At 44.1% G+C, this 23,871-nt stretch overlaps 1 protein-coding gene and 1 long non-coding RNA gene across 2 annotated transcripts; one reads left to right on the top strand and one right to left on the bottom strand.

The window, feature by feature from the left end:
- Positions 1 to 981: 981 nt before the first annotated feature.
- LOC309668795 lies at positions 982 to 3,218 on the bottom strand. Its single transcript, XR_014268871.1, has 4 exons — positions 3,095 to 3,218; positions 2,529 to 2,613; positions 1,968 to 2,078; positions 982 to 1,012 (listed from the first exon to the last, which is right to left on the bottom strand). It is a non-coding gene; the product is annotated as an uncharacterized lncRNA (long non-coding RNA).
- Positions 3,219 to 14,025: 10,807 nt separating this feature from the next.
- Positions 14,026 to 23,556, top strand: IL7 (interleukin 7; the record flags this gene model as incomplete). The annotated part of the gene is made up of 5 exons (XM_082499237.1): positions 14,026 to 14,059; positions 16,796 to 16,938; positions 20,240 to 20,326; positions 21,110 to 21,262; positions 23,404 to 23,556. 5 exons carry the CDS (start codon positions 14,026 to 14,028, stop codon positions 23,554 to 23,556), a joined length of 570 nt encoding a protein of 189 aa, XP_082355363.1.
- Positions 23,557 to 23,871: the final 315 nt, after the last annotated feature.

The raw sequence follows: 23,871 nt of genomic DNA, 5'->3' as shown, positions 1-23,871 counted from the left end.
AGCTCAAATAGGTTTTGTTCTACAAAAGCATCTGAAATAACATGGCATCTTGAGATATACAATTATTCACTTCAATTAAAGAATATCAGGTGCTTTATGACCATCAGTATTACTCAATACCTAAATGGCAGAGTTCAGAAGTTTTTGGCTTACTGACCTGTTTGACTTCAAGCTCCACTAGAAATAATATATGCATATCATAAATAACTCTTCTGGTTTCTAGCAGGTCTTCGTATCCCATAATTATCTTCTACTTTGTGAAACTGTAGAGCATTTCTTCTACCTAATGGGTCATTTTCTTCAGGGCAAGAGGCAAATGACCTATTAGATAAAAAATAATTATATCTACACACTTCTTTTTCCATGTCAAAGGAACAATCACGTAATAGTGGTAGTTCTTAGTGCAGCAGCCATCACATTAATTGTTAATGACAGTACTGAGTGACAGTGGCACTTAGCTGAAGCAGTAACTGGATAATAATAACCACTGCGGTGCATGCCGTTGGATTCAGTTAGCATTACAGTTACCAGTTTATCAGGTTATCACTCTACAAATCAAATAAACTATCTTTCAGCCTTGGCACTTCTACCGATACTACTTTTTTTGTGTATCTTCTTCAGAAGCGTGTATCTCTGACATCAACCTGTATTCATGCCCCTACAAGGGCAAAAAATCGATTGTCTCGCAGATGGCACAGAAAGGGGAAAGCAAACAAACTCTTCATTGGTTATTGAAAAGGAGGAAGGGAAATCAGAAATCAGGACAAAACAAATAATAAATTACATGAGACACAGCATGCAAACATTTCCATCATGTGCAACACTTTTATTTTGGCCCTACCTACATGGAGCAATGACGGGCTTTCCACGAGCCTTTGCCATGTGCTTTCCACGCTGCTACGGAGCAGAGGTCCTTCTTTCCCATCCTACTGCAAGCACCCTCGAAGAGCGAGGGAAGGGCACCCTTTAACATTTGCACGCACAGGCGGAGCCAGCAAACACTGACAGATACCTACAAAAGCCAGCACAAACAGTTGCTGCCGCTGACAGATCACATCAAGTTTTAACTGGAACATTAAAAACGCTTCGCGTGAGCCGTGCCAAATTTTCTCCCGGTGTGGGCAGCTAAAGTGAACAAGTTACATGCTTCTTAACAAGTATTTTTCTTCAGCACTTGTCCTCCTTTCAGAAGTCACCCAGCCTGTTTTTACTTAACTTTTCCTAAAATAATCTATCAATAATATTGTCAGGCTGGGAAGAGACACGTCTTTCTTCAGTTTAAAAGTAAAGGGACACAAGACAAAAGCAGCAGCCAAGAAGCTGTTGGACCATCAATTTTACGTATAATTAAAACTAAGCATTACAGTCATCATGGGGGCTTTCTCCAGCTTAAAAACTCTACTCTAGCCCACTTGCTTGGAAGGGAAACAAAGACCTTCAACGTTTTGGGGGGAAGGTAATTTTACTAAAGAATTATTATAATAGATAATAATAGATAATAGAAGCTAGACATGTGTGCTTTCGTGAAGCGTGCTGTATTCACTTTGCCCATACCTGTATTGCGTAAATGTGTGTAATCTCCTAACTCTTCAGCACTTATTACAGAGATACTGAAAAATAAAAGCTGTATGCGGATGCCAGTCCTCACTTCCAGGAGTACTTCCAAATTGTAAAAAATGGACAATTTGATTTTAAAAAGCATGAACAGTGTGGGGAGCACCAACAGCCTGACATCCCCTAGGGAACAAGGCTTCATATAAGCAATTTCATTCTCTTGGGGTCCAAGTATCCTGCATCCCTCGCTGCACCTTTAGCTTTTCCAGACTGTCTAGCCAGAAATCTTGAGCCAGAAATCTCCACGTGGTCCATAAAACAGCACAGCAAAAGCTGCACTTTCTCACGCCACACATGCTAGCAACCTCTTTCCAGCCTGCCCCTTCTTCAGGTACGTCTCACGCCTGACTTACCATTTTGTTTAGCTGCTGAGTCTGTTGGATTGACATGCAGCATGCGGCAGTCATTTCACATGTGGCACAACCAAAGCCTGTCTCGCCTCCACAGCAACATCCAGAGAGCTGCTGGAGTGAAAGATGAGGGTGATTTCCAGCCTACCCACTTTTTCCCCTCCTCCTCCTCCTCCCATTTGCCTGGTGCCTCTGTTCAAATAGGACCAGTCAAATGTGGTGACATAATTTAACAAGCAAAAACCTACCCGGGAGCTGGCTGCGGCTGGCAACCATGGTGCCAGCTAGCCTTGCCACACGCATGCGTGGTTTTGTCATTTTATTCTTAAACAACTACTTTCCTTGTTTATTCTGAGCACAGCGATGCCAATACACTGTAAGAGGTAAAGGTGCTGAGCAGTGGCTCAAGTCCCTGATGGACACACATAGCCCAGGACATGAGCAGAGCTTCATCCCAGCTGTTACCCCTGGGGCTGTCAGCACAGGCAAGTCATGAACGGACCCCACTGCTGTCCCACTCAGCCATCACCAGCCCATCTCCTGCCAGGATAGCCGTGCTCTCACCTGTGTCTCAGGCTACCTCTGCAGGAGTTTGTCACCAGGCTGACTGCGTTCTGGCAGGCTTCTTAGGGACAGCTAGGAGAGCTGGCTAGGGAAAAAGAAACAGGCTAGCCCTTGAGTTTATTCAGAGAGGATCTCCAACATTTTTATAATTAGTGTTGCATGGAAAAGTCACGCCTACTTCACCTTCTTGCTGGTTTGTTGTTTCTTTTTTTTTTAGCACTATTTAAAAAGAAACATCCATCTGCCATATTATGATCTTCAATTCCTGTCTGTGGTGGGGCAAGATAACCACAAAGTATTCTCACAAAGTGTTTCTGCGGCGAAAAGCAAAACGCTGTAGCCTTCTACTCCCCTGTGCCCATAAATCATGCAGACAACCTGGGGAGAGAAGGTTGTCACACCCCAGGTCCCTGCGAACACCAGCCACCTTATCGTTCATACGGAGCTGGTTCCTTCTCAGCACTCTCAGGCTGGCACACCAGGGCGTGCATCCTTGGTGCACACCCTCCGTGCAGGGCTTGAAACAGGAGGAAAGGAATCTCTGAGTAATTAATAAGTTTGTTTACCATCTGGTCCGTCCTTGTGCTGCCTTTGCATGCTCCCACTGCTTCGTTCTAATGCAGTCATCCAAACAATGTTTCAGGGCTTAGCAGCAGTGACTCCAACCTTGACAAACCTGAGCACCTTCTACTCTTCTGGACCTGGAAGCTTTTTGAAATGCTTCTAGAAAAGGGGGAAGAATAGATTTAATTGGCACCAGAAGGACCTGGGAGGTAAGTATCCCACTGAATTCAGAGAGCCAAGGGATGGAAGCAGGCATCCCATTTGATTCTCTGCAGATGTGCCTCGGGGAAAATGCCTTGATTACTTTCCAAAGCTTATATTGGAAACACCTCCTGGGCAGAGACCAGAAGGATGTCCTCCTGCTCCCTCTCCCTAATGGGCCTGCCCTGTCACGTTCTGACAACAGGAATTTCTTGACTGCCTGGGTAGCAGATCTCCATCTTGGATTTAGACAAGCTTGAAAGGTCACTGTAGGATGTAGGTTTCCTTGGCGGGCTTCTAGGTAATTTGCCTACCAAAAGTTACTAACTAATGGAGGGCTTCTTTGCAGGACAATGGCTAAGGAGAGATCTTCTGACAGACTCAATGAGAGGTGGGTTTCCCACAGCTTAAGCCCGATTCCAGAACCTGGTTTCGGTTTATTCCGAGCTCCTTCCTCAGGTGGCCTCTAGATGAATAGAGGACACTTGTGACATGAGGAACACAGCCTTGTGCCGTGCACAGACTCCAACCAGTGGGAACAGGAAGGACAGACCAGGAAGAGGCTGATAATCTTTCAACGAGCAAAAGTGAAAAAACTGGTAATTGCTAGCACTTCCCATACTTCCCAACTGTTGCTAACATATGCACACTAATATCCACATGCTGAAGAGCCCCAAAAAGATGAGTCCTTGGGAGACGGAGTCTAACTGGTGGTGATGACAGTGGTGCTCATGCACCATTCTATCTTCATGGTGTTCCTTATGTAGTCCAGTTTCAGGGGAAAATACTCCTGATATTTCAGCCCAAATTCTTTTTATAATGTTAGCTTTGCAGTCACATATGCATTGCTGTATCAACTAAAATACTGCCTGTGAGGCAGACTTGGCTTTTTTAACAAGTTTGCAACCTGCTCACATAGCACAGGTTTATTTCTGCTGTTTTACTCAGCTATGGTGAGGCAGCGGGAGAGGCTGCTGCTGTCGAGGGGGTCACGGTCACTGGCTGCCATGGAGCCAAAGGAGTTCTCCGGACCACACTGAAGCTTTGATTCCTACTTTTTATGGGTACATTCTCTGTTTACCATCTACAAGTGCTAAGAGCCAAGGTGTATACAACAGTGAATATTTATTTTTTTCTTTTACCAGAATGAGAACATTTGGTACTTTCTTTGTTATCTGGTCTCCTAGAGACTCACTTCCCTAGAACCTCTTTTCCTAAAAAACACATAAACCCAGGAGGTTGCCATGTCTTCTGCTTGCCAAAGTGAGTAATGGTGAGCTCTGATTATAGTCTAGATGCTTTTTCCAGTGAGGAGGAGAGGTTTACATGCCAGGGAAATGGGAGGGGACAGCAGTTTTAGCTTGTCCTCCAGGAGCTGTGGGTAGAGGAAGCTGGTCATATGGCTCCTGAATACCCCACTCCAAAGCCACGGAAGCAAGCGCTTGAGCTTTTGACCTGCTAGCACATACACCGATAAGCACTGGGGAAGACTTTTTGCCCAGGTTCACAAGTTGTGTTATGAGCACCACTGGGTAACGTTTACATTCAAACAAGACACTTATAAGCAGAGGAAGGAACAATGAATATTGAGTTGGGGCAGGAAAAGTGCAAGAAGGATGCCACGTGGACTTGAGACTCATGTTTTGCTCAGGAGTACTCCATGTATGGGTGCACCAGCAGTACCAAGAGTGCCGTAAGGGATCTTAACAGAAATGTGAGAACAGTATGGCACAGGGAACCCTTTCTAGGGTGTTCCTCAGAAGGAAATGAAGACGGCATATGTGATGCCATGATATCTTCAAGACTGCCTCCATGCAGGAAGATGTGGCAGTTCCATCACCTTACCAAATCACTCCTAATTTAGGAGACCAGGTTGCCAGTAATGGACTAGCGCTCCCAAGGAGGCCCATGTCTCCCTACTGCAACCCCCATTCATCTCCTTAAATGTCCCAGTCACACGGTCTTACCTAGACACATCTTTAGCTGCCTTGCTCACAGCTGTGCCCTAATCTTAACCATACACAGAAAAAGGCACTAAGCTGTATCATCTGGGTCAGACAAGATAACAGACAACGCTGGGTTGACACACACTGAAAATGCCACAGCTTCTCATGACCCATATGACAACACATCAAATAAAACAGGTGGCAAAATGGAACTCTGCCTGTGAAACGGCCTGTGAATTACTAGCAAGTTATTTTTCCTTCCAAAACTGTATGGCCCAGAAATCAAACAAATAAGCCAGGGAAAAGAAATGAGAGACGTACGGTATATTTCTTCAATACTTCTAGAGAAAAAGGGGCTAAAAACCGCTGACTTGAGAAACCTTTACTATCAATCTACTAACCTTCATTAGCTGCACCTGCTAGTGCTGTTTTTCCTTCAAAATGAAATGCCTTTTTATAGGAATCTCCCTTGAAAGAGACTCAAACCTCCAATGCAACGTGGGGCGTTCTAGAACTTGTTTCTGAAATCACAACAGCTTATTAAAGATCGATTTATTAGCCAGTAGTAATTGCAGTTCGAGGAAAAGAGAGACTGGACAACCATGTTTAGCTTTGTCCTTCATCATCATTTTAAAAATGCAACTGTTGAATATTTTGAGAACAATTTCTGAATGTCATGTAAAATAAAAAAAAAAAGCTCCTATTGATCCCTCACTCATTTCTTCCTCTTAGTTTTAGAGTCTACACCATTATTCGATCCATTTTTATAGGTTAGAACAATTTATAGCTCTTCACACGTTTTCATTTCAGGTCACTTGCCATTGTTGAGGGCTGATGTTGTTACCTGTACCGAAGGAGGTAAATAAATCAGAGAAAAGTTGAAGAAAGTCTCAAACACCATAGCACAAGCACACGTGTATCCATTCACTGCTTCAAAGTCAGCCCCTTAAAATGGTTATGATGAAACAAAAAACACAGTACCTGTGTACTGTTCTTATGAAATATATTTGCTAGGTCTTCGTGTAATATTTAAGTGTACTTGCTATGTAAAAAAAGAAATTCAAGTCTCGGCATGCACCAACTCTTTTGATTTGCCAAGTGATGTTTATCGGATAAAATGCATTAGCACACCGTATTTTGATTTGTAATTTTGATTCCTTCTCAGCCTCCCCCTCCCACTCTAACCATGCACGGATCTCACACTCGCAGCAAACAAGGCACATTCGTAATGGGGATCTTCGAAGGTAGAGATGTTTTTGGAATCACTTTAGGGTAACTCCAGACAACAGCAAAATAAATGTCAGGAAGAAGTCAAAGCTTCAAAGTGGAGATGCTCTGTTTTCAGCTGAACTTCAAATCTGCAAATTAATCTTTTGCTTAAAAATAAGCATGTAAGTTAGGGCTATGCAGGCACACGCTTGCAGCATTAGGCCCACAAAGTCCATGTTTACCGTGAGTGATCTCTGTTTTAAACAATTTCTTTGTATCGATTGATTTTTTTAAAGATCAATTTTAAGAACAGACTTTCCCTTCAAGATAGTTTACTACCATGCAATAAATGCAGCTCCTTGGTAGTAAAGAGTGCATTTCATAAGATTTTTTTAAGTGCTTGGATTTAAAGATGTTGCTGGACTAAATAAGTCAAGTAAAAGTTGTCAAGACTGGGAAGGCATGGTTAGCAAAAGAAAAAACCCTGAACTTCACAGAAGTCATCATATTTAATTTTGTTTTCACACCTGGAGAAACTAGTCAGCTTTTTGTTATATATGAAAGGCACAGAATATCCTTTCCTAAAATAAGCACTTATTCAGAGAAGGGATTTTACAAAAAAAATTATAATAATATTTCCAATGGGGAAAAAAGTCTCAATTAACTTAGTAACACACCTAAATCCTTCGTCAGAATGGTTGTAATGGGACACATACATTATTAACACACATCCAAAGCAAAGAGAAAATAATCATTAGCACCTTGCAATATATTTCCAAGATTTAAGATCTGAAACTTATTCCTTGGGTAGACTCTGGTTCTGGTGCAGATATTTAATTTTACTCCCTGGCACAGTTGCTCCACCGAAGTTGCTGTCACTTTCCAGGGTGACCCTCTGCCTGCTTTTAAAACCAAGAGGAAGACTCCCAGTTCTCTTTAAAAAGAAAAAAAAAAAAAAAAAAAAGAAGTAAAAAAAAAAAGAAGCAAAAAAAAAAAAAGAAATAAAAAAGAAAAAATATTTTAGGGACAGTTTGCCATGGGTATTACTTACCAACCACATTCTCTCAAGATAAATAATGGGCAATGAAGAAGAAGAGAGGAGAGGAGAGGAGAGGAGAGGAGAGGAGAGGAGAGGAGAGGAGAGGAGAGGAGAGGAGAGGAGAGGAGAGGAGAGGAGAGGAGAGGAGAGGAGAGGAGAGGAGAGGAGAGGAGAGGAGAAAATTAAAAAGGAAAAGTTCAATAAATGCCTTTTTGTGCTTGTATATGTAACACTGTAAAAAAGAGCCACCACTAAAAGACACATAAGTTCATACAAATCATAAAATATAATTGATTATAATTTTGGAAAAACACTCTTAAATGCACAACACCAAAACCAAATGAACCTCCGAGACCCTGAAATGCAGTGAAATTTTCATAACTTCAATATGGGTGAATATCTGTAAAGATCATTGCTGCTACAAAACCTCCCCCACCACCACCCCGAAACTGCACTTTTTAAAGTAGGAAAAGCAAGAGAAAATGCATGGGCAGAAACCCATCTCCCCCAACCCCTTCTTTCTTCTGCGGCTCACTAAGGCAGGAGCAGGACTTTCATAATTTGTCCCAGCTGAAATATTTATTTCTCCCACACTGGAGAGCCTCGTCCGAGGCACTGAAAGAGACAACCACCAGGTCGAAAACCTCCACTCGGTGAAGAGGACAGCCCCACTAACGCCTCTCATTGCCATGGAGCTGACGTCAGCAGCTGATGTGACCCACGGGCACAGTGAGGGCTGGATCGCGGGCACACCCAGGTGCCAACAAATGGAGACCAGAAGTGGTTCTGAGCAGAGGGTCCCCAAGTGCCTGCCGAACCCCTCGCCCACAGCATCGCCAGCAGGAGAATGGCCGCATCCTGCGCTCGCCGCCCAGTGCTCGCCGCGATCGGGTAGTCTCCTGCACCGCTGGGTGAGCGGGACCGGAGCTCTTGGAGAAAGGAGTCGAGGCTGCCCCGCTTCATTTAAAGATAGACGTTTGGGAGTGCATTTCTGACACTGAGCCTTCTCCTCGGTGAACTGCACTAGCAGCCCTCTTCCTACCTGCAATCAAACCTCAATTACAATAATCCAACAACAGGTAGCAAAGCTTTAACAGGAGGGGCAGTGAGAGCCCAGAAGGTGGTGGCAAGGGCTGTTTCTGGCTCCTGGGGTTGAGCGTGCTGACCCGCAGGCTGGAAGCCCAGAGAGGTCCCAGCCTCCTCATGCTGCCGGACTGGCACGGGCAAACCCCGACTTAGGGTTCTGGGATGGATTCACAGCTGGGAATGTGGGTACTGCCCCGGCAGGCAGGAGCGAGAAGCCCGATTCCCACTGCCACTGCCTCACACCACACCATCTCCTCAACATTGGCAGTGCTGCTCTTAGGAAACTCTCCCTTGCCAGCGGTGGTTTATCAAAATCCCTTTATTTGGCATGTTGTTCTCGATAAAATCTTTATTAGCATCTTCCTGTACTGCAAGACAGGAAGATAAAATAATTACTGCTTTCTATTGAAGGAATAAGCTTTTCAACAGCTTGATAATAAAAATTTCCTTTGCGCTTTCCACGCTTCCACGATTCTTATCTTAATTTCCAGAAATATTTTGTTTCCTAACCTCCATTGGGAAAATTACCTTGAATTCTCACTGAAAAAAAGAGACATATACGTTACATTTGAGTGAACGTAAGATAGAATTCTGCATTAAAAAATTGTATCAGTCAGTTCATGTTTTTTCTCAGCACACACCCCAATGACAGGACAAATGATTTGTGCAGAAAAAGTAGCTACGGTAATGCAACAAAACGGGTGTCTGTCCCTTGGTCTTGCTTAAATATGATGGAAGATTAGAACTTTCCAGACCTAAGTATCAAGGGGAGTTTTGGGTGCACAATAAACTTAACTCCAAATCTCAGTTCAGCATTTTACTCCAAAAAAAAAAAAAAAAAAAGTATAACTTTTCAACTAATTTTATCCTGTAATACAGTCATTCACTAATGGTACTGTAAGTTTGCAGGCAGCCTAAAGTCAAATCTGAAGTCACGAGCAAAAGATCTTTTCAAGCTGACAGGCAACAGCTGCAGAAAGACAGCACCATTCTCAGAAGTACTTGGGCTTTCGAGAACTGAATCTTAACAAGAAATCCTGTGCTTTGCAATCATGTCGCTACCCAGGAATATTGGTATTCCAGTGGAAGTTAATATGTAATGCCAAAAATAGCTGCTTTTCGAAGACTAATTTTGACCAGGTCAGGAGACAATCGAATCTTTAAATTTAAACTTGTTTAGAGAAACTATCCTCAGAAAATGTACTGAACAGAATCACCGAAGATGTTCATCCATGAACAGATAAAATTACTGGTGCCTTCCAGTTGTTAGCTATGCAATTTTCAGCACTTTCTTTTACAGTTTTAAGTTATTTTTGAAAGCTGGCTGAAAGAGAAAACTGTACACATTTGCATTAATTGCCCTGTGTTAGTCTACATCATTCCAGAAGTCGCTTATTTGAAATTTTACCTAGTCAAACTATTTATGTAGTAAAGCTAATACATCCTTTATAAAAACAGACAAATTGTCAAGGTATTAAAAAGAAGTGGGACATCTAACACCCAAGAAAGAAATTCTACAGAAATATTTCAGTTTTATTCTCAGAAATATTTCAGTTTTATTCTCTCCCCAAAGGTTTTACCCACAGCCACAGTCAAGCCGTAGCTCCGGAGGGAGAGCTCTCTATTTACAGCTCAGCATCAACTGCGTTTCGCACAACGGGCAAACTGGTATCAGCCAGCTGAAGTCTCAGATGGGATAAATTTTTATAGCAGTCCTTCAAGACTCCTTTCATGAGTTCTTGATTAAAATGGGCTATTAAGACGATATTCATACAAGCAGTCGTAAATTTTCTCTTTTAATATTTCAACTGGCTGGTGTCTGTTCTTTCTTTAAAAAAAACAGGCAATTGTCTGCTGAATGTGCTCTTCTGAAGACCTGCATTTGATCTTCATGCAGGCAATCTTTTCAGAAAAAATCATTGCTAAATCATTGAAAGAAGTGCTTTGAAATCAAAGCGCACGTAATGATTCAAAATATTTTTAAAAGCACATAAAAGTTACGTCAAAGCTTGACTATTTAGGCATTCTCCACACACAAATACATCAAATAACATTTATATCGTAAGTGTATGCCACAGTCCAGGGTTAGGTCTCATAACAGGGACTGACTGGGATCTAAATACATAATTAGGGTCAAAGTACGGATCACACCATGTTATTTGTCCCTTTGACTAAAGAAAATGCTCCACATACATTCAACGGACAGACTGTCTTCTTAAAATACAGCAGCCCAGACCCTGCCACTACCGAAGAAAAGAGCAAAATTCCTACTAACACTCCAGCATCACCTTTCAGAGTCATGTTCCCCTTAACGCATAAAGCTGCTACGCTGACTTCTTCCATCAATCACACTATTTTTAAAAAATCTAAATGGAAGTAATTATCAGTCTTCCTTATGTTTCAGCCAGAAAACTAGCACAACCAAAGCAGCTGAAGAAGTTTCCCTTTATATTTTACATCCTAACAGTGTACTAGCATCTGCACAAAATACCTTATTTTGTGAGCACACATGTGCTATCATAAGAAATTGGAAGAACTCCTTGACTGGAAGGAATATCTTGGGGATATGGTTTTGCACGACTGGAGCTTTATAGTGCAGCTTTTTCAAAACCTTTGAGTTTCGAAAGTGACAGTCTCTAAGCACCAGACCCTAGAAACAGCTAGTCATAAATTTGCTTGCATTACACCAGGTACTGTTCCCCCCAAAAAGAAGAGTTCCGTGTCATTCTCTGACCTGCACGCACCAGCAAATTCAAATGTGCACTGAAGGATGTTTTCAGACAACATTTGGCAGAAGAGGGAAAAGACAATAAGTGAAAAAAAAAAAAGAGTGGCAACTTAAGGCACATCTAAGAACTAGACCATGTGTCTACTAGCGAGGCAAAATCCTTGTCCAAATTAAAGATCTGAGCCATCCATCACATCCAGCCTGGCACACATTAAGGGAACAAGCAAGGACAGGTGCTTGCTCTTTGCATGGAGCTGTGTTGATATCGATCACTGGGTCCCTTGCCCAAACACTACGGTAGTGATGTGAAATTATTACTAAAGTCGACCTGCTCAAAGCTGAAGGGGTGGAAAACACCCTCACTCCTGAATCTCGTCAGAATTCTTCTGAAGAAGGATAGATTAAATTTTTTTCCAAAGAAAAACTCATGAGAAATGTGTACCCAATCCAAAGCAGAGTGTGGTCCAGAGCCAAGTAGAGAGGGCTAAGTACCTCCTCACACGTGAATGAAGTGGCACAATTCCAGTACGAGAGAATGGGAGGAAACCATCCTGAGCAGCCTACACCTTAGCCAGCTCCATGTATTTTCTCCTTGATATTCACACCCCAATATCTATCCCCCCTTAGATAAGCAGCCTTATCAGAAAGGAGAGGGTTACGGAATCAGCTCTCTGTGCTCGTGTGCAGGAAAATTATGTAGAACTCAAAAAAGTATGTCAGGCAGGAGATGTGAAGGGGATGCTACAAAGACGTTTCATATCCTGTTTTATTCCAAGCTTTTCACCTGCACTAAAGCATCAATTTTTGCATTCTGAATTTACCGAGGAAAAAACACATCTGGCTACAGCTCTTTCTTTTACAACTTGAACTTCTTCTACACTAAAACACCCTCCTGAGCCATTCACCGTTCACCGTCTTTTCTTAATCCTCTCAGATTTCTCAAGACGAGCCATTGGGATGGGGGGAGGTAGGGGGGTGGAGGCGAAGCCTGCAGAAAATGGTCCACCTTGCGCCGCTGACCTGATGCCAGCAGCCCGGGGTAACCCTCCACCCGAGACGAAGCCCTCTGGCCAGTGCCGCCTCCCACGACCCACCCGAGGACAGCAGAGCGAGCCATAGGGCACCGTGGAGCAGCTCAGAAACTCAACTTCTCTTTCCTCCTCCAAAAAAAAAAAAAAAAAAAGCCACTCCAGAACACGGTGGTTGGGTTTTTTTTCACCCTCTTTTTTTTATTTTTTTTTTTTTTAAAGGATTTCCTCCCCGCGGATGAGCGGCTCTTTCCACGCTCACTGCCAAGGTCCATCCTTCCCTCCCTGGCCGCGCACACGGCACTGGGCGTGTAAGCCGGGGCTCTATGTAACCCCCGCCGGCACGCCACGGCCCCGCCACAGCCGCTCCGCCACGGCCCCGCGGGGATCCCGCCGCTCTCGCCCTTCCTCCGTCCGCGTCCCGGGCCACCGGGCCACCAGCCACCGGCCCCCCCTGCCCGCCGCCGGTCCTCTCCGCCCGTCCCCGGGGACGCTTTTACCGCCTTCCCTCGGTGGCGGAGCGGGGATGCCTCCTCCCCTGGCGCCCGGCCAGCCGCCCGCGCCCGCCTCGCCGCACTGAGACGGCGGGAGCCCGGCGGGGAGCACCGCGGGCTCTGCCGGCGGAGCAGAAAGTGAAAGTACCTGCCGCCGGCGGAAGCCCCATATGGGAAAAGCAAAGCCCGACCGGCCCGGAGCCACCGCCGACCGCGCCGCGACCCCCCGGGGCAGGAGGGCGGCGGGGGGCTGCTGAGCCGCCGCTCCGCTCTCCCCCCCCCACCCCCCCCGCGCCCCGTTCCCGCTCCCCTGCGCGGCGCTCCGCGGGCACCATGGGCGAGACGGCGCCGCCACCATGACGGCGGAGCCGCCGGCGCAGCTCCCTGCCACCCTCCCCGCGGATCATGTTCCATGGTAAGGAGCGCGCACCGCACCGCACCGCACCGCACCGCGCCCCTCCGCAGGCGGCGGCGGGCACAGCCCCCCGCGGCGCCCCGCTCCACCTGCGCCCGGGGCTGGGCTGGGCTGAGCTCCGCCGCTCCGCGCCTCTCCGCGCCCGCGCTGGCTCCTCACCGGCTCCTCACCGGCTCCTCACCGGCTCCTCACCGGCTCCTCACCGGCTCCGCTGTCTCCGCGCTCCCGGCCCCGCCGCCTTGGCTGCTGTGGCGGCGCGGTGCCGCCCGGTGCCCTTTTAAACCCGCGGTGACGGCCGGGGAAATTCCCAGTTTTGCTTTTTTGTTGTTGTTGTTGTTAATTATTTCCCCTTTTCACCTTAGAATGAAAGTAAAAGCGCCCGGTCCCCATCCCGCCCGCTGCCGGGAAGCGGAGCCCGGGAGTGCCGGAGGCAGCGGGACGGTGAGGGGCGGCGGGGGATGGGGATGTTGGGGGGGGGGGGGGGAGCTGCGGAGAAGCGTTGCTCCGCGCTGCTCCGCGCCGCTCCGCGGGCACCGGCCGCCCCGCGGGGCGCGCCCGGCGCAGGTGCCGCGCAGCACCGGGGACGCTTCGCCCGCCCCGTCGGGTCGGCGGGAGCCCCGTCTCCTCGCCCGGCGGGCGGCGGGGGCGACCCGCGGAGCCGCGCTGCGCGCCCGTCCGCGCCTTTGACAGGGGGTCAGGCGAGGCGGGAGGGAGAAAAAAAAGAAAAAAAAGCGGCTGTTAACCGGTGCCCGCGGGGATTTGCGCGGTGCCGAGCGGGGCTTGGCGGATGGGGCAGGGGGCAGAGGGGGCCGCCCGCCGAGGTACGGGTGTTTTGAGGGGGCAGTGGGTGTTTTTTGGGGGGCAGTTGGTGTTTTTTGGGGGGCAGCGGGTGGCCCCCGCAGGCAGATTGATGCAGGGAGCCGGCGGGGTCCGGCCGGGAGCACGTCACAGGGCGGCAGAGTGCTTGGGGTGCCACTTCCAGGCTGGGTTTTTGATTAAAAAAAAAAACTAAAAAAAAAACAACCACAGTCAAGAGGGGCTTTTTTACGTTTGGAAATACTGGAATGCTAACTCTTCCTGGCTTTTCTCAGAGAATTTTTTGGGGCTTTCCAGATATGACACTGGAGTTTTTTGGAGTTTACTGAAAGGATGGGGTATTACCAGTAATACACGCTCCCTTTCTTTTGAAGTGCTGGTCGTATGGAGCGCTATTGATTCCGCTTCTTTTGAAATTACCTCACTTGAAGAAAAATCCTTTCAATTCTCAGTCCAAAGTTTCCAGAGAAATCATTTAGGAATGGCTGAAGAGGTTTCATCGCGAACGTGCGATGGGTCAAGGGACTTCATGAGCGTTCAGCATCTCTTTCAGAATTATCTGCTTTGATTCTGTAATTTCCTCATTCGAAAAAGATTCACAATCTGTACAATACAGAGAAAGTAAAAATAAAGAAATAGAAGTGACTTTGCAATTAGCTATAATCTCCACTTGTTGCTGGACAAACCAACTTTTAAGTGATGGAATCTGTCAGATTCATTTTAATGTAGAAGATTGTTATTTCTGTCTTTTAAAGCATATTTTTGATGTAGCATATCCAAGTTGCTTATATCACTGTTATTTGGAAACAAGCATTGCCATTCTTTTTTTTTTTGCAATTTAGTCAAGCGGTGAAATAGTATATTGGAAAAATGTTGTCCTGTAGTTGAGTTCTTGCATTTTTTGTAAAATATTAAATCTCAGTCCTGCAAATTGACAATTTGCTTGGCATAGATATCGTTTGCATAGAGATTTACAAAGGTGAAGCTCTGTGGAGTTCAGGTGTTCACTTTGAGCTTGGGAATCGTAATAGATTTGCCTTACCTCGTTTCTATATTTACTACAGGTATGATCCATTTTCAGATCCATTTAGCTCTTCAGGCTAGATTTTTTGAGGTATTAATAGACCTCTGTTGGTCAGTATATGAAAAGGTTAGAAAATCTGGTTTTCACGCCATCAAATTTCCCATTAAAATTTGGCAGGCAGCTTGCCACAAGAAGAATTTTGGAGCTCAGCTTGTACTGGTGAAAATTTTTGGGTCCTGTTTCTAGGACAGAGGTGTACATCATAGCGTGTTCCCAAGTAATCCATCAGAAAAAAAAAAAAAAAAAAAAAAGAACAAGAAAAAGGCTTTGGTAGTCTGGAAAGGTGGTATGCATTCAGCTTTGAAGCAGCAGCGTGCGGCGGGAGTCAGCTGGGATGGGCTGTGAGGGACCGTGTTTTTATGAATGGCAGATGAGCACACGGTGCGACTGCGGTTCTTGCGTCGCAGAGGTTAGGTGGCTCAGTAAAGATTATGGACAAGTTTCATCGCTTTTGTCTGGGTTATTCAAGATTTCTCTCTGAGGCTGGGATTCACTAGTGACGCTCAAGTCCGGAGACGCCCATCTGTGAGTGCCGGACTGGCTGTACCCAGTGCTCCCACCCTCGCTGGAGAGGAAGGAAAGTAGCAGCTGGGGTCAGGGCATCCCTTCTGCTTTTCCTGGCTGCAACCCCACAGCTACTCTGTACGCGGTTGTTGTTCTTACTGAGTAGCCGAGATGGGTAGAAACAACTTTTAGTAGTCCACGAAGCTGCTGTGATCTTTGATAAACCTCCAACCTAAATTTCTATCTCTGTTTTTTTCCCAAATCTTCCATTTAAGCATCATCCTAGCCAGTCTAGCTGTAGGCCAGAGTCCAGTTATGACCTTCCTAATCCCAATATCGTCCTGTACCCAGTCTCCCTCATTCCCAGCATCAGGCCAGTCACCTGCAGCCTCCAGTCACCCTCTTAGTCCCTTCAGGCTCCTTTTATATTTTGGTCTCTTTTTATTTTTGTCTCTTCCCATCCTCACAGAACTTAGATTTTCCTGGATGTCATGCAAGGACAGAAGACCAGGGGTCTGAGCAAAGCAAGATGTTGCACTGAAGGGAGAAACAAAGAGAGGGAAAGTGAGATTTGCTCCAAAAGACTGCAAAAGCCTTGCAGAGAAGGGTGCATTGCATGTTATGGCCACTAGTATGGATTTGTGCACTTGGTCAGCCCAAAAATGTGTTTAAACACACTTTTGATGTAAAGATGTGTTCATGGGCATTTGCAGAATTTATCGTATGAAAAATTTATTATCATGATGGGATTGAGCTGCAGATTAAGACACTTGAATCTGCGCATATCTGACTGAGACAGTTGTCTACGTACGTACTAGGTGGTTATGGTCCAGTTAATGTCAACAGAGAGACCTCATCAATGCTTGCAGTGAAGCCTGGAGATGAATTGAGCCCAAGGAGACACCAAGTGCCAGGTCAGCTCAATAGCTGCAGGCTTTTCACCACTCTGGCTAAATCATCCTTGAGTTTGAGGGAGTTTAGACACCCAAATAGCGTCTTAATCTGGATCTGAATCCTTCCCTCAAGGTACAAGTCATTTGGTTATACAAAGATCCCTTTTAATCTATTTAAACGGATTACAAAATGTATTTGTTAATAAAGCATACACTCTATGGCGTTTAATATGTACTTAACTGCTGTTGTTGTGATCCAGCCTTTTTTAGATCTATCTTTCGGGTACTGCCACTGCTCCTTGTTCTGTCTCCAGTGAATTCATCTAGTTGTGCAATGGGAAATAAAACAACTGAAATCCGTGTGAAGTATGAGAACATACTAAGCCACGACATCAATGAGCTGGTAAGTAATAGGTCTGCGGCTTTCAAAAAATGTTGATTATTTTTAGATGATGGCAAATAATAATAACAAAACGCTCTAATGTTAACAGAAGATAAAAGACCAATTTAAAGTCACACGTTATCATGGAACGGTGACTTTACTTGAGGGGGTGCAACAATTCAGTCTTTTTAAAATCTCTAAAATCTGTGGATGCTGTCTATTTGCATGTACAAACACTGTGATACAGTGCCTGTGCACCGTGTAGTTTGACACACATACCATTTGGCCCTGAATAGTATATTACATTTAAAAGTACTCTTTTATGAAGTTATTTCATGACTGCTTCTGTTTATATCTTCTTATCAAGAGCAGAAAGCATTACACAACCTGTAATCTAGTCTACTAATTGTAGACTTCTTGACTGAAGTTTTATGTTGTCCATTGAATACAAATGCACAGAGGCACAAAATCCATACAACAATAACAGTTTCTTTGTATTTTACCTGTAAATATATCTCGTTTAGCCAACAAAGAATCAACTTTTCTAGATGGCAGCAGAAAAAACCTGAACTTTCACAGTAGTAAATCTCCTCCGTTATGGCTTTATCAGCCAGATTTGTTACAGTTTTGTAAGAAAGTATCATAGCAGATTACCGATCTGTGCCCAAAACCTACCTTCCAACTCTTCATCATGAATTATTAACAATTAAATTCATCTGTCAAGAACACGTTCATGGGAGAAAGCGCTTTCCACAGTTGGATTAGCAGAGGCATTTCTATGAAAATGGGATTTTTCTGACAGTTTGTCACTAAACGAGAGAACTCACCATTCTGTCGCAGTCTTAAATCAAGAGCTTTTTGCATGAAATACAAGTGATATACAGTGCTTTTCCAAAGGTGAAATCAGGAGCCATTGTATTTCTTCACACTTACGATCCACCACTATCCTTCAGAGCATTATGCCAGTGGTTTCCAACCTTTCTTGACCAAGACACATCAGCCCTCATCTGGAAGCAAAATACCTTTAGGGTCAGGGAACGATCATTTGATCTTCAAAAACATTCTGATCGTGTTGTGTTTGTTGAGATTATGAAGAGAGAAAGGTACTTTTCTGTAGATAAAGGACCTTATCCTGAGCAAGGCACCAGAGTTGGGGAAAATATTCACGGCCAAATTAGAATAGATAAGTAGACCCTTTAGTTTGTCATCTTATTTCTGACAAAAACAAGTGTTTCCTAGAGAGCAAAAATAAACCCTCTTAGTGAGCAGTTATAAGGTAGCTGACCTGTAAGAGACAACCATACGACAGGAATAACAGCCTCTGGGAGGCAGATCCTGCTGCTCTCCTTTGGTGGAGAGCCACAAGGTGCGTCCCAGCTCTGCTGGAGCTGCAGGGTCAGGGAAGCCGGGGGCTGTCCAGGGCTGGAGGTGGCAAAACCTTGCCACAGCCCAATTGCAGAAAGAAACTTGATGCATTTGGTGCCCCAGGGTGCCATCAAGGATTTCAGTGGAGCAATGACATTCTTCCAGATACTTTTTGAAAGACTTTACCTTTTTTTATTGTAAAAAATATTATAGAGTTTTTTAGGAGATGATAGAGTTTTTAAGGAGACTGTATGAGAACTAAAACTGTCATCCAATAAAATAAATAAATATATAAATAAATAAAACCTTAATGAATGAATTTTTGTAAAAGGTAGCAGGAATGTACCGAACTCTGAAGCCTTTACTTCCTAGAATAGCCATGTGCAAGCAACTACTGCGCAGGTTTCTTCGTTTTCCCGGCTTTATTTTTCCCAGTTTAAGAGATTCATTTGTCTTCTATGTAAAATCAGTGTATGGTCTTGTCAGTATAACTTACCAGAAAATGTTATGGACAGTGGCATTTGGGTGATAGCAACTGCCCACTAGGCACTTTCCTGCAATTGCAGAGCCAAAGTCAATAACTTTCAGTTCCTCAGCCTGATCTTTGGAGGCAGTTATGAAGATGACTAGTGGGTTATATACTAGAGTTCCGTAAGTTAATTTGATTTTCACTAATGCCTTTTCTGAGGGCAGGATTTCCCTTAGGTTGCTTTAGTTCACAGCCAATAAACTGCCTTCAGAAATGGTTACTGTACATTATGCTACAGATGATCTGAGGAAGTTAGTGAGAATGGGTAAATCCCTTAGCAGTTAACAAATGAAGCCACAGATAGGGTGGCTTCATATAGGGTTTAGGGTGATTATTTATTTATTTATTATCTAATTATATATTAATTATAATTATTTATTACACAAAAATCTGCAGAAAAACCTTAAGAATTAAGTTGTCTAATGTGTTCATATCCATGCCTAAGTAAGGACATCTGACACAATCCTAGAATCATAGAATAGTTTGGGTTGGAAGGGACCTTTAAAGCTCATCTAGTCCAACCCCCTGCAATGAGCAGGGACATCTTCAACTCTGATCAGGTCGCTCGGAGACTTGTCCAACCTGACCTTGAATGTTCCCAGGGATGGGACATCTCTGGGATGGTGGATGGCCTCATGCCCACCTCTCTGGGCAACCTGTGCCAGTGTTTCACCACCCTCAGAGTAAAACATTTCTTCCTTATATCTAGTCTGAATCTACCCTCTTTTAGTTTAAAACAACTACCCCTTATCCCATCGCAACAGGCCCTGCTGAAAAGTTTGTCCCCGCCTTTCCTGTAGGCCCCCTTTAAGTACTGAAAGGCCGCAGTACGTTCTCTCCAGAGCCTTCTCTTCTCCAGGCTGAACAACCCCAGGGGGATCTCATCCATGTGTAGAAATACCTGAAGGGAGGGGGCAAAGGTGACAGAGCCAGGCTCTTTACCGTGGTGCCCAGTGACAGGACCAGAGGCTACGGGCACACACTGAAACACAGGAGGTCACCTCTGAACATCCAGAAACACTTTCTCAGTGTGAGGGTGAGCAAGCACTGGTACAGGTTGCCCAGGGAGGTTGTGGAATCTCCATCCTTGGAGATATTAAAAAGCTGCCTAGGCATGGTTCTGGGCAACTGGCTCTAGGTGGCCCTGCTCGAGCAGGGGGGTTGGACCAGATGTCCTCCAGAGGTCCCTTCCCACCTCAGCCGTTCTCTGCTTCTATGAGATCCTGTGAATACGTTTAGAAATTGTAGCTGGATTGGGATTTTCTTTGCCTGCTTGCCAAGGAAAAGCTCAGACTTGTACCCTGACCCTGCTACCCCCGAGGGGATGCTACAGAACAAATTAGAGTTGACGTCTCCAGCTGTTAGTGAAAAACTTGGCTCAATTGATTAAAAGTACTTCCATGTTTAAACATATATGATATTTTACAGGTAAATATGTCTGCAGAGTATCGTGACAGGTGCTGCAAGAATAAAAAACATGAACATAGCAAAGTGTTTTTCTGCAATGATACTCAGGTAAAATTTAACTTCTCAGAATTTATTTTAGAGAGTAAAAACTCAAAGGGGTTCTTCGTACAGCCCAGTCCCTAAATAACATACTGTGATAGAGAGTAATATTACCTTTTAATAGTCAAATCATGATATTCAGGGCTGTTCCTTTTTTGAATTGGGAATCACATTACCTTGTCAAGTAAAGGAATACTTTAAAAATTAAAATATTAAGCAATCCCATATCCAAGAAATGCTCTTTTTTTCCTACTACAAAGATTCTTCTATATTTTTAATCCAAAATAGTACAGAAAACTTGTTTTATTTTGCCAATGGAAGTAAACAAAAAAATCCCAACATCTGTTTTCATTTTTCTTCAGAAAATCATACTAGCTAAGCTTTTCACTTCAGATCTGAAAGCTTTAAAAGTAATGGCTTGAGCAGTTCTCAAATGACAGAAAGCACAATTGCCAGCTGCTGCTGCAGATTTTATGACGTCTTGATAAAAGGACGGACTCCAAAAATAATTGGCTGTTTTCTTACCTGCATCAGCTGATTTCATTATGGCTATGATTTCTCCCTGACATCCTTACGCTATTATTATTACTACTACAAATTGATACTTTCAATATTTTGAAGAGATGGCAGGTAGGTCAGATTAGACGTGTTTTGTTGGAAAATATTTGCACAATGAAAGCAAAAGAAGCTAATGGTAAATGGTGGAGCTTTTTTTAAAAGACAAACCGAAATTATAAAGAATTAATGGTTTGCAGACTTTTTCAGGACGTGCTTTTCTTGCTCTCTTTACAGGAAGTAGAATCACTACAGAGTATGGCGTGCAACATGCTCAGATTCTTTCATAAGCAAAAAATCAGCAAAGACTTTAGATGGAAAGCAGCGTTAGTCTCATGTGGGACATTACAGGTTCTACAGTGCAAATGTGAAAGACTTAAAAAAGAAAAGGTGAGTGGTAGTGATGGGCTACAGTTTATTGGAAGTATGTGACATTCCTTAGAGCTCTTCAACACAGACTGCCATAACTACCTCTCAAAGGTACAACTATGATGCACATGTTACACGCATGACAAATTTTGCTCTGTATAGCGTATGTCTTGTAATAGACATTAAGCCCAGTGGAAAGACCAAGTAAGACAATGATCTGAAAGTCTGTAGTGAAGACATATACTCTGGTTCAGTGCTAAAATACTTGAGTTAATTCTCCAGTAAAAGATGAAGACCACACTTATGTGAAGAAGGCCTTTAACTTCTCTACTGTATTAGACCATAGTTGTTACTTTTTATTGGGGTTCTAGCCTAAGATTAATGTTTAATTTGGGTTGTTTCAACAAACAAATAGTGGGAGCTTCTGTCCTTTCCATAATCCCTTTAATCTTTATTTTAACCACAGTATCTCAAACTCAACAGGAATGGTTAGATAGGAAAATACTGGGATTTTTAGTCATTGGCAGAATCTGCTCCTTGATGTTACTCAAATCTAGTGCAATGACCTACAGACTACCATAGCAAAGGAAGAGCATTCTTTTAAGTGTGGCTCACAGTTACCTATTGAACCAAAAATGTTGACCAACTTCAAATAGCCTCCCCATAGGCACCAAAGGATGTAATTCTTTATCATTGGCTTAAATAGTTGGATTGAAGGCTGCATTTAACTCATTGGTTTTCTCCTTGAAATGGAGAACCTCTTATAATCTAGGACCAGGTCTTCAAAGTAATGTTGGTGTCTATATTTTGCTTAGCCACCTCTGGTGAATCCAACTGTTGTGGTTTAGGCCAAATTGGCTACTGGGGACCTGGGGGACCCCAGATGGGACCGACAGATGCTGCCCTCTACCCCTCTTCAAAGAGAGAGGCAGAGGAGGAAAAAGAGACGTATGAGTTTAGAAGGAACTAAACTACTTTAATGAAATATTAATAATAAAATAAAAAGAAATAATGAAAAATATACAAAACCGTATCAAGCTCCCGAGATGAAAATCACGACACCAGCTGGCACTGGTGCAGTCCCAGGCTGGACTCAGTGACGGACAGGAACTGGATTATGGATCTGGATTCAGGATCGGGATCACAGGCAGACGAACAGAGACCTCCTCAGACGTCGGCCATTGAAGGAAGAGCGCTGACCCTTTGATCCCTCAGCTTTTATACTGAGCTTGAGGCAGATGGGATGGAATACCCTGTTGGTCAGTTTTGGGTCACCTGTCCTATCTGCTCCTCCCTGCAGGTGGGACCCCACTATGCTTTTCCGCTTCCGACCCTCCAATGGGGCAAATAACAAAGTTGGTTGGCCTTGGGTGGTATAGCAATAAGTATAAGCAGGAGCCTCTCTGCATACCATGCCTGGGCATCAGCTATAGACAGTTGGTCTGATCACTCTGAGAGAGTGAACACTGTCTGCACAATATGCAGTTAATTTCAGTAGTTAGAAGAGGCCCAGCTAAGAAACGAAGTTACTGAACAAATTGGTTCTGTTTTACCTCAAACCAGGACACCCTTCAAACTCCCGCCAAACCTCGTGGATGCCTGGTTTTATTTAAAGACCAATTAAAGTCATTTGGTAAAAATCATGAACAGTCATTGAACACAGACGAGAACCACAGTCGTCTTGTCTCTGGGTGAGATCCTGAACTCTAGGCCACAGCACCAACCCCTGGGAACAGGTTGTCTTGTTCCACCACTCTCAAGGTACCACACATAGTCCTGTCTTTTGCAGTTTGGCTCACAGTTTAATTGGCTTTATTTTTCCAGTCCTTCCTATAATGGAGGATAAATTTTAAACCACTGAGAGAGGATGTCTGTGTCCTCGGTTGCACACACTGGTTTCAGCTGTCCATGTTAAAGCTGCGTTCTCCCAATGCGGTGGACAGAGTTGGCAGCAGGGCCGTGCTCAGAGCGAGAACATCAGAGTGATGCAGGCTGTGTACCGTCACGGCACATTCTGTGAGTAGCCCGGCTTTCTGCCTTAATTGCCATGGAAGGTGCCTCCATTATTTATTGAGATGCAACAGGCTCAGTTTGTTTTAGGAGATGTCTATATGAAAAGAATAAGCATTTCTCAATTAACAATACAAACTATTCTTTTTCAGGTTTGCACGCAGATAAATACACATAATAAAGAAGATACAGAAACAGGTGAACAGTCCAAAAAGAAATGTAACCAAGAATTTTGTGAACTGAAAGAAAATATATCTAGCCTTCGATCCTGCTGGAATAAATTTGAAAAAATAATTTCCAGGTGATTCCAGGTGAATCCTGCTCTTTTCTTTCGAAGTGGCATTACTTGGTATCTTTGCATTTTATATGCATTCTTCGAGTAACTCTGCTCGCTTATATGAACACTTTATGCCAGAATACTGATGGAAGGCTACTGTACCTTGTTCCTGGAGACGGAATAAATGGAAACGGCTACACCATGCTGCTGAAGTCCAAGAAGCGTAAATAAAAGACCAGCATTTGAAACAAAGAACTCAGCAGAACACTGTGTCCCACCTTCGTGCTCTGGAAACTACTTAGAATTTTCTGATTGTTCGAGTAACTTTATAACACCATCATAT

This window comes from Vanellus vanellus, assembly GCF_965231255.1.
Source record: "Vanellus vanellus genome assembly, chromosome: 2".
NCBI lineage: Eukaryota > Metazoa > Chordata > Aves > Charadriiformes > Charadriidae > Vanellus > Vanellus vanellus.
The sequence above is the reverse complement of the archived record's forward strand: the minus strand, read 5'-3'. Positions and strand labels throughout refer to the sequence as shown.